The sequence below is a fragment of the Penicillium argentinense genome, assembly GCF_028826775.1.
Source record: "Penicillium argentinense strain IBT 30761 chromosome Unknown utg000005l_segment0_segment0, whole genome shotgun sequence".
Taxonomy (NCBI): Eukaryota; Fungi; Ascomycota; class Eurotiomycetes; order Eurotiales; family Aspergillaceae; genus Penicillium; species Penicillium argentinense.
Genome location: NW_026622664.1, coordinates 971,044 through 987,509, shown reverse-complemented (window position 1 = coordinate 987,509; position 16,466 = coordinate 971,044). Strand labels below are relative to the sequence as shown.

At 52.2% G+C, this 16,466-nt stretch overlaps 5 protein-coding genes across 5 annotated transcripts; 2 read left to right on the top strand and 3 right to left on the bottom strand.

The window, feature by feature from the left end:
* Positions 1-487: 487 nt before the first annotated feature.
* Positions 488-3,157, bottom strand: N7532_005163 (proline--tRNA ligase; the record flags this gene model as incomplete). The annotated part of the gene is made up of 16 exons (XM_056617657.1): positions 488-498; positions 562-1,060; positions 1,130-1,485; positions 1,544-1,554; positions 1,614-1,658; positions 1,719-1,745; positions 1,795-1,987; positions 2,050-2,087; positions 2,150-2,166; positions 2,228-2,303; positions 2,364-2,430; positions 2,489-2,517; positions 2,577-2,650; positions 2,708-2,754; positions 2,803-2,825; positions 2,880-3,157. The coding sequence occupies 16 exons, from the start codon at positions 3,155-3,157 to the stop codon at positions 488-490; spliced, it is 1,791 nt and encodes a 596-aa protein (XP_056473816.1).
* Positions 3,158-3,162: 5 nt separating this feature from the next.
* On the top strand, positions 3,163-5,384 carry N7532_005162 (chaperonin-containing T-complex alpha subunit TCP1; the record flags this gene model as incomplete). Its single annotated transcript, XM_056617656.1, has 7 exons — positions 3,163-3,219; positions 3,304-3,439; positions 3,496-3,543; positions 3,600-3,685; positions 3,752-3,856; positions 3,913-4,947; positions 5,001-5,384. 7 exons carry the CDS (start codon positions 3,163-3,165, stop codon positions 5,382-5,384), a joined length of 1,851 nt encoding a protein of 616 aa, XP_056473815.1.
* Positions 5,385-5,578: 194 nt separating this feature from the next.
* Positions 5,579-6,656, bottom strand: N7532_005161 (uncharacterized protein; the record flags this gene model as incomplete). The annotated part of the gene is made up of 2 exons (XM_056617655.1): positions 5,579-6,545; positions 6,619-6,656. The coding sequence occupies 2 exons, from the start codon at positions 6,654-6,656 to the stop codon at positions 5,579-5,581; spliced, it is 1,005 nt and encodes a 334-aa protein (XP_056473814.1).
* A 1,157-nt stretch (positions 6,657-7,813) lies between these two features.
* Positions 7,814-10,089, bottom strand: N7532_005160 (uncharacterized protein; the record flags this gene model as incomplete). Its single annotated transcript, XM_056617654.1, has 3 exons — positions 7,814-9,216; positions 9,271-9,384; positions 9,441-10,089. 3 exons carry the CDS (start codon positions 10,087-10,089, stop codon positions 7,814-7,816), a joined length of 2,166 nt encoding a protein of 721 aa, XP_056473813.1.
* A 647-nt stretch (positions 10,090-10,736) lies between these two features.
* Positions 10,737-16,258, top strand: N7532_005159 (putative rRNA biogenesis protein RRP5; the record flags this gene model as incomplete). The annotated part of the gene is made up of 3 exons (XM_056617653.1): positions 10,737-11,189; positions 11,251-15,645; positions 15,710-16,258. 3 exons carry the CDS (start codon positions 10,737-10,739, stop codon positions 16,256-16,258), a joined length of 5,397 nt encoding a protein of 1,798 aa, XP_056473812.1.
* Positions 16,259-16,466: the final 208 nt, after the last annotated feature.

The window sequence follows — 16,466 nt, the reverse complement described above, 5'->3', positions numbered from 1 at the left end:
ACAAAGGCCATCAAATCACCCTCCCTCACTCCGAGTCGTGATCCTGACTCGTGTCCTCTTAGGCGGCGAAGGCAATCTAGTCAAATGACCATTTGCCCCTCTTATAACAGAGAATAATCGTAATCAGCACCACGCCTCTAGATTTTATTAGTAGGAACTCGGCGAAGGACGATATAAGATTGGTATTCCCTATCTACATAGTCTGTTCTTGAAAAAACATTGCTCATTTCTCCTCATAGGCACATTGCAACTAGCTACCTGACCCCGACTCCACAATGAAACAAATCGCAAGGTAAACGTCAGTAATGGAAACCCCCTGTTACCCACGCCAGACATAGGAAACGATTTGCAGATGATGCACGACTTTATGGTTCCCATTTTCTTTAAACCCCGAGTCCTTGCAGAAAGAAAGGGTCAATGAATGATTGTCCCCATTGCGAAGCAGATGCCAGTATTTGGATGGATAATGCAAATGAAATCAACCAGCTTAGTAAGAGCCTAAAGATGAGGTTAGCATTATGCTCATCGCAGACAAATATGATGGGGAAGGGGTAAACATACGGCCAAACATGACCCACTTCTGGGCAAGGCGGTTGCAGCTGGGGTTGATGCACTTGGTTTCTGCCGGAAGTTCGCCAAACTGAGCCTGGTCGAACGGAATGCACAGGGACTTGGCACCCATACTGGGGGCCTTCGCGTCGGCAGGCCCAGACTGAGCGATCTCCTCTGACTTTTTAGCAGTATCCTTCTTAATCTGAGTTTCGCAGTCCTCGGCCAAGCAGAAGGGCACGATGCAAAGGTGCTTGTCGTTCATGAATGGAACGATGTCATCAAAGTTAGAAACGATCTTGCGGTGAGCCTTGAACTGCTCATCAGCACGGTTGTACATATCACGGTGGATAGTATCCAGCAGCTCAGGGACAGCAGTAGCAAGATCAGGGATGGGAATAGTGCCCTTGCCCTCCTTGCCAGGGATATCACGGCGGGCAGTAGTGACAAAGTGGCCGGCCGACTCACCGGGGCCGAACTCCAGGCGAAGAGGAACACCACGCAGCTCCCACTGTAGCAAAAAGTTAGCCAATATCTTTCTAGCTGTGCACGGGTATTTGTATCTTTGAGGTTAACTGACATCGGCAAACTTCCAACCGGGGGAGTAAGTATCTCTTGAGTCACCCTCGGCACGAAGGCCAGCAGCCTTCAAGACGGCAACAAGACCGTCTATCTCAGCATGAAGCTTGGTGCGCTCCTCATCAGTGGTCTTCGCGGTGAGACCGACGGGAATGATGACAACCTGGGTCTCTGCAACACGAGGGGGAAGGACCAGACCCTTGTTGTCGCTGTGAATCATGACCATGACACCCAGAGAGCGGGTGGAAAGACCCCAGGAGTTCTGCCACACGTGTAGAGGGGGCTTCTTCTCGCCGGGCTTATTGCTCGGGTCCTCAACAGTGATGTCAAACATCTTGGAGAAGTTTTGACCAAGTCCTGAGGATAATGTTAGTCTCAGTTGTTTCAGTTGTTGGACGCTCGTATTCATATTTACCGTGAGATGTACTGGGAATCATGTTAGCAAAGGTGCTCAATTAACCTGTCAGAAGCTGGGAAATACGTACCCGCCTTGAATACCACGACCGGTGGCAGGAATGTATCCCTCAACACTGTTGAATTTGTTAGCCCCATCAACGCAACAATGGCCTCATCAGTCTTGGTATACGCACGTGGTAGTATACAATCCACCGGCAAATCTAAGATAAAATTAGCATAGCTCCCTCAAATGGGAAGTGGTACACGAACCGTTCTTTGTCAGTCTTCTGTCCCTTGACAACGGGAACAGCAAGAAGCTCCTCATAGACATCGGAGTACCAGTCAAGGATCTGAAGCACCTCCTCGCGAGCAGCACCCTCCGTAAGGTGGGCAGTGTGGCCTTCCTGCCACAAGAACTCACGTGTTCGGAGGAAGGGAGTGGCGTGCTGGAACTCCCAGCGCACTGTTATCAAAAGGTGTCAGTATATATGAGTGATTTAGTCAATGCCATCAACGAAAACATACCGACTGAGTTCCATTGGTTCAGACGAAGGGGCAGATCTCTAAATTCGGGAATTAGTGGTTGGTAATATGTTGGAGGACATCCCGATGAAGGGAGATTTACCTGTGAGAGCGGATCCACTGAAATACGTTAGCAATTGGACATATATTTGCACTGGGGAAAGCACCTCGATGGACATACCTTAGAATAGTAAGGGTACATGACGGTCTCCGAGGTAGGGCGAATGGCGATCTTCTTCTCGAGGGGGGTGTTTCCACTTGAATGTGAAGTTAGAAGACCGTCGCATCATCACTTCATTGGAGAGGGAGATCCATACGCATGAGTGACCCAGGCGACTTCAGCAGCAAAGCCCTCAATGTGATCCTTCTCACGCTTCAACACATCTTTGAATATCGATCGTCAGAACACAATTTTTTGGTCGTTGTGAAGCGCGAGTCTCACCTTCAGTAACAAAAAGCGGGAACGAGCAGCTAAAGCAAAAAAGGTCAGTATATACAATTTTAAGTAAAGTTGATGTAATGAGACCTACTTCTTGACTCCCATTCCTTTAATCCTGGTGTCGAAGAAGTGCTGGATGGTTTCCCAGACATGATAAGAGGCGGGCTAGTTCATGACCGTTAGAATATGCTCGGATAATCAGACAAATTAGTTATAAGATACCTTCAGGATGAAGCAGCCCGAAACATCATAGTAATCCAACATGTCACCTAACAAGTATTAGATCCAGCTTCTTCTGGTTTTGTTTCTCAACACACCCTTGGTAAGAACCTGCTGGTACCTGGCCGAATGTTAATTAAAATTGTATGGCACGAATAGGAGCATTTGTCCCTACCATTCGGGGAAATCCTCTTCCTTGGCGACATCAATTCCAATGAGCGCCGCACCGTCGGTCTTCTTACTCTTGGCGGGCGCTTTCTTCTCCTGCTTCGGCTTTTCCTGCTTCGCCTTGTCCTTTTTGTTCAGCTTGTCGGCAGCCAGTTTGGCAGCCTTTGCGGCCTTCTTCGCAGCATTCTTCGACTCGCCCTCGGCGGGGTTTGCGGCCTGGTTGCGATCGGGCAGGGTTTTGGGTTCGGCAGCGGGGGCTGCGTCAGTCGGGGCTTGGCTAGCCATGTTGAATGAGAACGAGCGCCTGGCTAGGAGAAGAAGAGATGAGCTATGCTCGAGAGCAGAATGTGAGGGCGAAATTCGGGGGGATGACTCTTCGCACAAGTGGGATGTTATCTTTCATTCCCCACACCGCCGGGCAGAACTTTTAGCGCGGTCAATCCACCAAAACCCCCCCCCCCCGTCTCAGCAAGCAGAGCTCTGCCATCGCACTCGAAAGCCCTCGTTTTTTCATTTCATCCGCCATGGCAGGCATCTTCGAGGCTCCGCGGAACGCGGACACTCTCTGTAAGTCCCGTCCCTTATTCTAAACGAAGCAGCGGACTAACTAAGCTCGCACACAGTCTTGGGCGGACAGAAAATCACCGGTGCCGATGTCCGGGAGCAGAATGGTATGTTGAATGGAATTACCTTGCCGTGTCAATTGCTTTTACTGAGTGGTCAATAGTTCTCGCGACCCAGGCTATCTCAAATGTCATCAAGAGCTCTTTCGGTCCCTCGGGTCTGGACAAGATGATGGTGGATGACATAGGGGTATGGAATATGGCAGAATCCCGCAGAGCTTGAGCGGACAGCTTCTAACAACACTCGCTACGATAGGATGTGACCGTGACAAACGATGGCGCCACTATTCTGTCGCTGCTTGATATCGAACACCCGGCGGGTAAGATCCTGGTGGACCTGGCCCAGCAGCAGGATAAGGAGGTATGAACCCTTCACCCAATGGGAGCATCGGGTCCTTCAATATTGACCAACACTAGGTCGGCGATGGCACAACCTCGGTGGTCCTGATTGCTTCGGAACTTCTGCGCAGAGCAAACGAGCTGATGAAGAACCGGATACACCCTACGACTATCATCAACGGATACCGCCTGGCGCTGCGGGAAGCTGTCAAGTACATGAACGAGAACGTGACAACGAAGGTGGATAGCTTGGGCAAGGACAGCCTGGTGAACATTGCAAAGACCTCGATGTCTAGCAAGATCATTGGTTCCGACTCGGATTTCTTTGCCAACCTGTGTGTGGATGCCATGCTTCAGGTGAAGTCAACAAACCAGAGGGGAGAGACCAAGTACCCGGTCAAGGCTGTGAACCTGCTGAAGGCTCACGGTAAGAGCGGTACTGAGTCTGTTCTTGTTCACGGCTACGCTCTGAACTGCACTGTTGCTTCCCAGGCCATGAAGACCCGCATCACCGATGCCAAGATCGCCTGTCTGGACATGAACCTGCAAAAGGAGCGAATGAAGCTTGGTGTGCAGATCACAGTGGATGATCCCGACCAACTGGAGAAGATCCGCGAGCGGGAGGCCGGTATTGTTTTGGAGCGCGTTGAGATGATTTTGAAGTCTGGCGCCAACGTTATCCTGACGACCAAGGGTATCGATGATATGGTTCTGAAGACTTTCGTCGAGAAGGGCGCCATGGCTGTTCGCCGTTGCAAGAAGGAGGATCTCCGCCGCATCGCCAAGGCTTCCGGTGCTACTCTGGTCAGCACTCTGTCCGACTTGAACGGAGACGAGAAGTTCGAGGCCTCAAACCTCGGCCACGCCGAGGAGGTGGTCCAGGAGCGTATCTCAGACGACGAGTGCATTCTGGTTAAGGGTACCAAGGTCCACACCTCTGCCTCTATCATCCTCCGTGGTGCAAACGAGTTCAGCTTGGACGAGATGGAGCGCTCTGTTCATGACTCTCTGTGCGCCATCAAGCGTACCCTTGAGAGCGGTAGCATTGTTCCTGGTGGTGGTGCCGTTGAGACTGCCCTCCACATCTACCTGGAGGAATTTGCCGTCACAGTGGTATGTTCTTTCGTTTGCATCATTCGTACTCTAAAATCCTAACCCTCTTCTAGGGCTCTCGTGAGCAACTTGCCATCGGCGAATTCGCTCAGTCGCTGCTTGTCATTCCCAAGACTCTTGCCGTCAACGCGGCCAAGGACTCATCCGAGCTGGTCGCTCAACTCCGTGTCCGCCACGCCCTGTCACAGCGTGTGCAGGATGGCGATGCCAATGAGGAGGAGAAGGCCATTGCCAAGAAGAAGACCTACCGTAACTACGGTCTGGATCTGATGAAGGGACGTGTTCACGACACTTTGAAGGCTGGTGTTCTTGAGCCCAGCATGAGCAAGATCAAGCAGCTGAAGAGTGCTGTTGAGGCTTGCATTGCTATCATGCGTATTGACACTATGATCAAGCTGGACCCCGAGCAGAAGCAGGATGACGGCCACGGCCATTAAGGGGCTGATGTTTTGACTACAACTACCCCGGGATTTTTTACAAAAAAAGGCAGTAATTCGATGTTACATAGAAATGAGAAGGCAGTGGATATGATGAGCCTCTACTGCGACTGCATATGAACCAAATTTTATATCAAAATATCAAATGGATATCCTATAGTAGTAAAACCCAATGCAATCATGAGTGTATGCATTCACTGCCGCTTGGCGGCCATCAGTCGCCGATATTCCTCCACAATATTCCTTCGCTCACTAGCCAATTCCTCTCTTCGTCGCAAACTACCAACGGCGTTGGGAACGTTGGCAACGTCAACCTTCGCACCACCACGCACCTTGAAAATTTCGCGGGGCTTTTTCAACTGCGGCGGCTCCCGAGCAACATCGAAGGGATTGGCCTGGCTTTCCTTGTCTCGCTTCTTCAGCTTGGCCCAAGGGTCAGGGTCATCGTCGACATCCCCAATGTTACCAGACCTCTTTTTCTTAGGCACCGCTCCTTTCTTCTTAGCTTTGCCACCTCGTCTCTCCAAGTCCCACTGCCTCAGCAGTTCCAATTGCTCTTCCATTTCTTCCTCTCGCTCTTCCCGCTCCTCCTGTTCCTTCTCTCGGATTTTTGCCTCCTCCTCACGCCAACCGGCCTGCAATCGTCGTAGATGCTTTTCGTGCTTGGTCATCTTGTGATCGCGCTCCTTAGATGAACCGGGCTTTGTCGATGACTTGGTCATCGCAGAAAGCGGGAGAGCACGGTCAACACGCGCGGCAAAATCGGACAGCTTCTCGCCAGGCAAGATTTTCGGCAGCGCCTGTTTCGCGTCCTTGCCACTTGACTCATTTTGCTCAGAGAGCGTCTTTGCGGGCTTTGTCGGTCTCTTGTTCAACTCATTCTTGGAATCTGCGTTCTCGCGCTTCCGCTTTTTGTTATTAGATTTCTTCTCGCCTGTCTCGAGTCCCGAGGGCGCCCGGCGACCAGTGGTCTGGTATTGCATCAAGTGTCGGAAGGCTCGCGGGGTGTCATCTTCTTTGGCGCCCTTGCGGCGGCTAGCTGCTGGAGCCGCTGCCTTCTTGCCATCATCTTGCGGTTGTTTCTTGCCGGTGTTGGGCTTGGGCTGCTGCTCACGCACGGGAAGAGGCTTTGCGATCACGGACGGCGGAAGGTCGAATTGGCTGTCCAGAGGATGGGGGTTAGTTCAGCGCGACACCGAGTCATACACTCAAGTTAGAGGGAGAAACGACATACGTATCGTCCCGCTCGCGCCTCTTGTGCTTGTGAGGCATTGTGAGAGCTGGGTTGAAAGTGCTGAAGGGTTGAATTTGGTCGAGCGGACTTTTTTTTGGGGGGCGACCTCGAATTTGACTTATCGGCCAATCGTCTTATCGCAGCACTGGAGAATCACCCTCGGCCACAACAGCACGCCTACTGTACTCGGATACCTTGACTGTCTCGGTTCAATGTACGATGGGTCGCCGGAAATTGTCGACTGCTTCTGCAGCTGAGGAGTTCCCAGCCAGCAAATGTCAGCAACAAAATTATACATCGAAACCGTTTGAAATCGCCTGTGGTTTCGATTGCGGGAAATCAAACTTATAGCCTAGGCAGCCACTATAAAACTGACCAGTTATAAAAGATCCCTCAATGGTCAAGGGATCTACTATTAACCGTCCTTGAATACTCTAGATTGACTATACCGAAGTTTTCAGCGTATCCAAACCCTTTTGGGCTGCTTTATCCATCAAATCTTGAATCTCAATCATTGTCCATTCTTCCAACATGGAGCCGGAACTGTTCATCTACGACCTGAACCGAGAATCCCCTTCCCAATCCGCTCGGGTCGGAGCCCATGGTCTCCTTCAAGAGTATATCGAGACTTTGCAGATTTTTCTGAAGGATTAATTGGTTGTAGTGATGCACTCCAGCTTCTGTTCGAAAGGCGTTCACTTTACCATTAACTCGAGCCCTCGGGAAGAAACAACACTAGGATAAGAGCCCTAGGAATCTCTGTAAGCACTATTCAGCATTACATCAGTGACGATACTCATCCGACTAATGCTTCCTGATTCAGCTTCCTCGATCAAGGCTCTCCTGCATCGGGCGTTTATGTGAACACAAACGTCGAGCTGGGCTGTTGGTCGGATTGCCATGGTGATACGGGCAAGCTAGGAAGACCGAGGAGGATTATCAGCATTTGGCCGGGAGCAGAAACCGTGTGTGTCATATCTGATGTATTGGAACTTCGAAGAATAGAACATATTGCGGTTGAATGCCGAAAAATAATCGGTACAAAAAAGATGGGTATGTTGCGCTAACAGAAACTATGCCTTCCCTAAGCGCCGTAAAATGCTCATTCAAAACCAACGCCCCGAAGAGAACGCCTTCTAGAAGCAGAAAAGAAGAAGATAAAAACTAGTTGAAAAGAAACAAGACCTTGCAGATATCATTCCTCTTCGTCATCGTATGAATCTTTCGTAGCCGCCCAACCGGCCTCGTGGCGCAGACGAGGACCTTCAATGTGACCACGAGACCGGAGTTCACGGGCCTGAGGGCCCTCGCGCCAGCACCGGGCGCTGTAATCATCGCTCACAGTAATCAGTTCACCGTCAACAGTCCAGGATACCGCTGTAACTTCTCTCTTGTGCGCTTGGACAAGCGGGGTACCGGACTGGTAAATTGGGATTGTGTCCTCGAGACGTCCAGACAGGCCAACGCCAGAGTTGGTACGGCGAAGGCCGGACCGAGTCGTAAACAGTGACGTACGAGTAGGCAGGTCATCGTCCAGTGTTTTCACAGGAGACTGCAGGAATCGTTCGTCGGTTGGGAATAAGAGGGCACAATGGTCACTGCTGCCAGTCGCCAGCATCTCTGGGCGGTCACCAGACGCTTTGCGAAGGGCGAGTTTTACGTAGAAGGAGGAAACCTGAAGACGCGGGTGACGGAATCCATACAAAGGACCCAGGCCCTCTTTATCAGATCCTCCAATACGTCGGGGGCGAGTGTTGTTTAGAGAAAGCTCCGGGGCGTGTCCAAGCATTAGATGCGAGGTTGAGTATGCATAGACAGTGCCATCCCGGCAAAGAGTGTACAGCCGTGAACTATCACCGCTGAAAGCCATCGAAGTCAAGCCAAACTTGCGGTATTTAACATGGCTGTCGGGCTCTTTGGTAGAGGACAATGGAAGAACAGGTCGGCCGCGCCGGTTATTGTGTGCCGTTCGCAGATCCCACAGTCGAACACTAGCACTCGCCTCGGATGTGGTCACAAAGAGGTTTTCCTGGCCGATAGGAAGAAAAGCCAGGGAGGTGACAGTAATGTCGTGGCGCCCAAAAGGAGGAGGAGGATCATTTTTGTCCGCAGCTGACTTTTGTGGTGTGGTATATGAATGAGCACCATGAATCGTATTGAGAACCTGGGGATGTGTCGTCTTTGGAGGTGTCGTGATCGAATTATCGGCTTCGGATTCCAGCGAGCATCGAACTTGCAGGGCAGGGCGCTCAAATCCTTTGCAGCGCACGTCCCAGATGTTGACGTTTCCGTCCCGGCTGCAGGTCGCAAGAACTTTGTTATTAGAGCCGGGCTGAAATTGAATTCGCTTCACAGAAGAGACATGGTTCGAGAGGCAATAGACTGGTTGTCGGGTAGACATATCAATGACCAGCGAAGTTTGGTCCCCAGAAGCCGTAGCTAGGAATGTATCGTCGGATGAGAATTCGAGGTCCATAATCGAGTTCATGTGTGCACGCCAGCCGAGATACGCGCTCGAGAAGCCTCGTTCGTCCTCTTTGGAAGAATCCAGCAGTCTGATTCCACCTTCTTCATCGCCAATAGCCACTAAAGAATTGGCTTCTAGATGTTAGTAAATGTATTGTGCAGAATTGGGGTCACAGAGGTACTTACTATTACAAGAAGCGCTGCAAAATGGAAGCGACAGCGACCCCGGGGAGGCTTGACTGACCGATGAGTGGCGGTCTTCAGCCTGCGTGTAGAAATCGGATGTAACGTCTTGCCAGCCTAAAGATTTGTCAGTAACAAATCCTCTGGAAGATTCATAATTAGAGGCAACCGACCAGCTCCAGCTGTTGATCGCACGGTGAGCCGGTTTGCGCGAGAACCGTGTACAGTGCGCATAAAAAATGATCCTGACGTTTGAAGGGACCGGGATTTGCTAATTGGAGAAACTGGTCGGCGTTTTGGCGGGCTCATTGGCACTCTGTCGACAAACCGACCTCGGGTCGTGACATCGATATCTCGGACGCTGGTCCGCTGCTCCACTTCATCGCCCACTGGAGATCGCATACGGACTTTCTTCAATGGCGAAGACTGAATCGGAGAAGCTGCCGAGGAGAACGAGTGCTTCCGTTTTCTAGACGGAGTGCGCATAAGATCCTCGGCCAAGCCATTGTTCGGGTTCCTGGCACTTCCAGGCTTGGAGGATCTAGTGAAGGCGGGTCCGAGGCGGTTGACTGCTGGCGAATTTAGCGTCCGCAGGGCCTGGCGATTTGTTCTGACAGGGCTTCCATTGCTCCCGCTGTTGAGCAAGGATCGTGGGGTAAAGAAGCGTCGGAAGGACCGAGGTGTGACTGTGGGAGGTTTTCGCTGTCGTCGCCCACCGCCGGCTTCAGATGCGACAGAGGGCGGGGAGGATGGGATCTCCTGAGTGGGAGGAAAGATAGGCTCTGATCTGGGTGGCTCAGGAAGACCCGAAACCGTATCCATGGTGTGCACACGACAGAGGGAAGGAGAGAGCCTCCGTGGTGGTGGATTTACATGGAGAAAAGATTTGGCCGAAGGGGGTAAGATGGGATTTGAAGCGGGTCGTGTTGCGCGCAACAGACGTGACGCGGAGCGCGGCGTCGGGCATTTGGCGTTCAGGCACCCAGGCTTCATGCCAGGGCTGCCTGAGGTGCGGAGGAAGCACACCGAGCAGTCTGGGGCCACTATCCTTGCGTAGTATTTGGCAGTCGGGAATGATGTAGTCCAATGCTTCTAGAATACTTTTTTTTACCGATTTTTTTTTCAGTTTACTATTCCTCGAAATTGGGAGAGAAAATTTCCCATACAAACTACCCCGTCGTAGAAGTGGATCGGAATATGATTATAAATTCAAAGTCCAATTCGGCTACGAGTATTGTCTTTCATCAGATTTTCTTATTATTTTAAATGTCAGACATGGGCTTTCAATCGCATTTCTCAACAAGTAAACATTGGGGCTCTAATACTTGGCCGGACTATCGCTGCCCACAGGTAAGGCGGTCGGTCCCACCTGGCCTAGGCGGTGGGCGGTTCTGCCCACATATTAATTTTTTTTCGTTGCGCTACGACGGGATTCTTCAACCGTGAGCGTTTCGGTTTTTCTACAAACAATGGCGCCAGTTAAGCGCAAGGGGAATGCCCCCGAAGAAACGGCTGCTCGCCAGCCACAGAAGCGCGCCAAGGTTGGAACCGAAGAGCGCAAAAATGAGCAGAAGCCCAGAGACACCGCCCCGAAGGCTTCGGAGCTCTCTGTTCTCCGCGACGACGAACCATCATTCCCTCGTGGCGGTGGCAGCGTTCTGACCCCGCTGGAGCGCAAGCAAATCCAAATCCAGGCCCACAAAGATGTTCTGTTCGAGCAAAAGGGTCCCAAGGGTCCCAAGAAGCCGTCTCGCGAATTTGACGACAGCGACGACGAAGACGAAAATGATGTCGATATGGAAGACGCCGACACTGCGGCTCCTGCAAAGAAGTCGCGCAAGAAGAAGACCAAGGGAAAGAAGTCTAACAAGGAGGACAAGGCTGAGAAGGAAGGCGTTCGCATTGAGCCTCTCACCTACAAGGTATGCACGGCCAATTGAATTATACCTGGATTTATGGAATAGCCGACTAATTTGTCTACAGCGTATCGTCCCCGGTTCCATGATTTTGGGTCAAGTTTCGAGCATCAACGCCCACGATATTGCCCTTTCCCTGCCCAACAACCTTGTCGGCTACGTTCCCCTCACCTCAGTGTCGAAGAAACTCGAAGAGCGGATTGAGAAGCTGCTCAACGAAGAAGAGGACGACGACGACGATAGCTCGGACGAAATCTCTTTCGATCTCAAGGACCACTTCTATATCGGTCAATATCTGCGAGCGTATGTCGTTTCCACCGGCACCGATGCCACCGAGACTGGTGGTCGCGGCAAAAAACGCATTGAATTGTCAATCGACCCAAGACAGACCAACTCTGGCCTCTCGAAATCTGACCTAGTTGTGGAAACGGCTGTTCAGGCTTCGGTCGTCAGCGTGGAAGATCACGGTCTTGTGATGGACCTTGGTATTGAGGGCTCGGACCTGAGGGGTTTCATGGGCTCCAAGGAGATTGATACTCACGTCGACTACTCATCAATCAAAGAGGGTACAGTCTTCTTGTGTATTGTCACTGGCCAGAATGCCAGCGGCAATGTCATTAAGCTCTCGGCCAATCTTAAACACTCTATCAAGAAGTCCCACTTCCTTGCTGCCGCTCCTACTATCAACTCTTATCTCCCCGGTGTTGCTGCAGAGATTCTTCTGACTGAAGTTACCACCAACGGCATGATCGGTAAAATCATGGGTATGCTTGATACGACCGTCGATCTGGTCCAATCCGGTGCCACTGATGGAATGCTCGATTTGGAGCGTAAGTTCAAGATTGGTGCCAAGATCAAGGGTCGCATTATTTCAACCTTCCCTTCTGCCGAGCCTTATAAAATTGGTTTCTCCATGTTGGACCATGTTCTCAAGCTTTCCCCGGATGGCCACGGCCCTGGTTCGTCTGAAGATGCTCCTGCCGTCTCTGCCATCGTTCCGGAGACCACTGTTGTGAAGGTCGACCCTGGTATGGGTATTTATGTGCAGATTGGCGAGACCAAGCAAGTTGGATTTGTTCATATCTCGCGACTTTCTGACGGAAAAGTCGAGTCGATCTCGGATGATTCAGGTCCATTCAAGGTTGGATCCACCCACGAAGCTCGTGTCGTCGGTTACAACATGATCGACAACCTCTACCTTCTTTCTTTCGAGCAGAGTGTCATTGAGCAGCCCTTCCTGCGCATCGAAGATGTCTCCGTCGGAGCCATTGTCAAGGGTAAGGTCGAGAAGCTCCTGATCGGTTCCACCGGCATGGATGGTCTTATTGTTAGCCTGGCTGATGGTATCACCGGTTTGGTTCCGTCTATGCACTTTGCCGACGCCAAGTTGCAATTCCCCGAGAAGAAATTCCGCGAGGGGATGAAGGTCTCTGCCCGAATTCTGTCCGTGAACCTCGAGAAGCGTCAGATCCGTTTGACTCTGAAGAAGAGTCTGCTGAACAGTGAGTCCGCTGTCTGGAAGGACTACAAGGATATCGTCGCTGGTGCCCAGTCTCCTGGTACCATTGTGAGTCTGCAGCATCACGGTGCGGTTGTTCAGTTCTACGGTGATGTCCGCGGTTTCCTCCCCGTCTCCGAGATGAGTGAGGCCTATATCAAGGATCCCGCTATGCATTTTAGACTGGGACAGGTCGTTAATGTCCACGCCCTGAGCGTTGATGCTGCCCAGGGCAGACTTGCTGTTTCTTGCAAGGACCCGTCTTCTTTCACCGAGCAATACCGCAAGGCCTTCGACGATATCCACCCAGGCATTCTTGTAACCGGAACCGTCTTCGAAAAGTCCAATGATGACGTCCTTCTCAAGCTTGACGAGTCTGGTCTAGTCGCTCGCCTTGACGTTCAGCACATCATCGACGGAGCCCCTTCGAAGCAGAGTGCCACCCTCTCCAAGATTCGCGTTGGTCAAAAGCTCAACGACCTTCTGGTCCTTGACATCCAGCGCGCACACCGCCTCATTCGAGTTTCTGGCCGTTCCAGCTTGAAGAAGGCCGCCAACAAGAGCATGCCTGCCAAGTTCGAGGATGTGCAGGAGGGTGCCACTGTCACTGGTTTCATCCGCAACATCACCCCTGATGGACTGTTCATTGAGTTCCTGGGTGGTCTTACTGGTCTCCTCCCCAAGCGTCTTATTGAGGAGGCCAATCTCTCTCGTCCCCATTTTGGCATGTCGAAGGGACAGGTCATTTCCGTGACAATCCACTCCGTCGACATGGACTTCCAGCGGTTTATTCTCAGCCAAAAGGCCTCCGAGGCTACTCACGCCGGCCCCAAGCCGACCAAGTCTCCTACACAGACCGATGATGCCCTTTCAAACCCTGTCGACGAGAATGTCAAGACCATGTCTGACTTTACATTCGGACGTGTTGTCAAGTGCAAGGTTGCCTCTATCAAGTCTACTCAGGTCAACGTGCAACTGGCGGACAACATCCAGGGACGCATTGACGTTTCGGAGATTTTCGACAAGTGGGAGGAATTCAAGGACCGCAAGCAACCCCTGCGTTTCTTCAAGGCCAAGCAGGTCCTGTCCGCTCGGATCCTCGGTGTCCACGATGCTCGCAGCCACAAGTTCCTGCCCATCTCTCACCGTAGTGGCAAGTATCCCGTGTTCGAGCTGTCTGTCAAGCCCAGCTTCATGAAGGCTGCCAACCCTGTCCCGTTGAACCTTGAGCAGGTCCAGGTCGGATCTTCCTGGATGGGGTTCGTCAACAACGTCGCTGATGACTGCCTCTGGATCAACTTATCGCCCAATGTGCGCGGCAGACTCAACTTCATGGATGCTTCGGACGACCTGTCTCTCCTGACTGATGTCGAGAAGAACTTCCCTATCGGATCTGCGTTGAAGGTTCAGGTCACTGCGGTCAATGCTGATAAGGGACACCTGGATCTGTCTGCCAAGCAGGGCTTCGACAAGCTCTCGTTCGGAGACGTCTCCGTCGGCATGATTCTCCCTGGTCGCGTGACCAAGGTCACCGAAAAGCAGGTGATCATGCAGCTCGGCGAGGCCCTCGTCGCTGCTGTCAACCTCATTGATATGGCCGATGACTACTCGAAGGCCAACCCCACCATTTACCGCAAGAACGAGATTCTTCGAGCCTACGTTGTTGGCGTCGACAAGGCCAACAAGAAGATTCACCTGTCTCTTCGCCCATCAAAGGTCCTGAGCTCTTCGCTCCCTGTGCAGGACCGCGAGATCAACTCGATCAAGGATGTCAAGCCCAATGAGATCATCCGTGGTTTCGTCAAGCGTGTTGCCGACGCTGGTCTTTTCGTGTCTGTTGGTCACGGTGTTACTGCCTACGTCCGTGTTTCTGATCTCTCCGACTCTTACTTGAAGGAGTGGAAGGACGCATTCCAAACTGACCAGCTGGTCAAGGGCCGTGTCACTCTGGTGGATGCTGCCCAGAACAAGTTGCAGCTCAGCTTGAAGGAGTCTCTCCTCGACCCTAATTACAAGGCTCCAGTGACCCTGCAGGATCTCAAGGTTGGCCAGATCGTGACTGGAAAAGTCCGCAAGGTTGAGGAGTTCGGTGCCTTCATCGTCATCGACAAGTCTTCTAATGTCAGCGGTCTCTGCCACCGTAGCGAGATGGCTGACAAGCGTATCGAGGATGCTCGCACCCTGTACGATGAGGGTGACGCTGTCAAGGCCAAGATCATCAAGATCGACCGTGATTCCAAAAAGATCTCTTTTTCTTTGAAGGCTTCTCACTTCCAGGACGAGGCGGACGAGAGTGAAGACGAGGGCGAATTAGAGATGAGCGAGGATGGCCCTGGTGGAGTCGAGCTGGAGGGCCACAGCGATGATGACGATGTCTCTATGGGGGGTGTCGATGTCGAAGAAGGTAGCGAGGAGGATGAGGAGGACGAGGACGAGGAAGACAGCGATGTCGACGAGTCCACCAAGCCTTCCAAGGAGGGTGGTCTCGGCGCCAGTGGCTTCGACTGGAGCGGCAACGTCCAGGTCGACGATAAGGCGGCTGCCTTGGACAGTGACGACGAGGAGGACTCCAAGAAGAAAAAGAAGAAGAACCGCAAGCCCGAGATCGAGGTTGACCGTACGGGCGAGCTGGATGCCAATGGCCCTCAGACCGTTGCCGACTACGAGCGTCTCCTCATGGGTGAGCCCGACTCTTCTCTTCTTTGGCTGCAATACATGGCCTTCCAGCTGGAGCTTGGTGAGGTCGACAAGGCCCGGACCATTGCTGAGCGTGCTCTTCGCACCATCACCATGGGCCAAGATGCCGAGAAGCTGAACATCTGGGTTGCTCTGCTAAACTTGGAGAACACCTATGGCAACGACGACACCCTCGATGAGGCGTTCCAGCGTGCCTGTCAGTACCAGGACCCTCAGCAGATGTACGAGAAGATGGCCTCCATTTTCATCAGCTCTGGCAAGAACGAGGTATGTTCAACTCGCTCTACATTTCTTGATGCCATCAGTATCGATACTAATTTCTTGACTCCAGAAAGCGGACGATATCTTCCGCACCGCGATGAAGAAGAAGATCTCGAACCAGTCCCCCAGCTTCTTCCTGAACTACGCAACTTTCCTGTTCGACACCCTCGCCAACCCCGAGCGCGGCCGCGGCCTGCTCGCGCGTGCTCTGCAGTCGCTCCCGACCCACACCCACGTCGAGACGACCACCAAGTTCGCTCAGCTGGAGTACCGCTCTGCCAATGGTGATATTGAGCGCGGGCGTACCGTTTTCGAGGGCCTGCTCTCCTCGTTTCCCAAGCGCATTGACCTGTGGAACGTCCTGCTTGATTTGGAAATCAAGAACGGTGACGCGGATCAGGTGCGCCGTCTGTTTGAGCGTGTGCTCGGCCTGTCGCACAAGAAGGGTGCTGTCAGCATCGACTCCAGCAAGAAGCTGAAGCCCAAGCAGGCCAAGTTCCTGTTCAAGAAGTGGCTCGCCTTTGAGGAGAAGCTTGTTGCCGCGGGTGGGGACGAGAAGATGGTGGAGGAGACCAAGGCGCGGGCGGCGGCCTACGTCAAGTCTCTGCAGGAGGAGTAAGATATTTCTTGCTCCATTTTGTCTTCAAAAAAGCAACGGGTCCGTGATGATTGACCCGTGGGTGTTTGGGACCATTGCATTCGTTGTATATAAAGCGCTATCTGACGGATCTGCTGATATTTTTCCTGTTTTTCTACTATTCTACCTGATGCGCCTGACTATTAGAATTTGTACGGTAGACGATCTCGTCGTTCAATTTTACCATCTG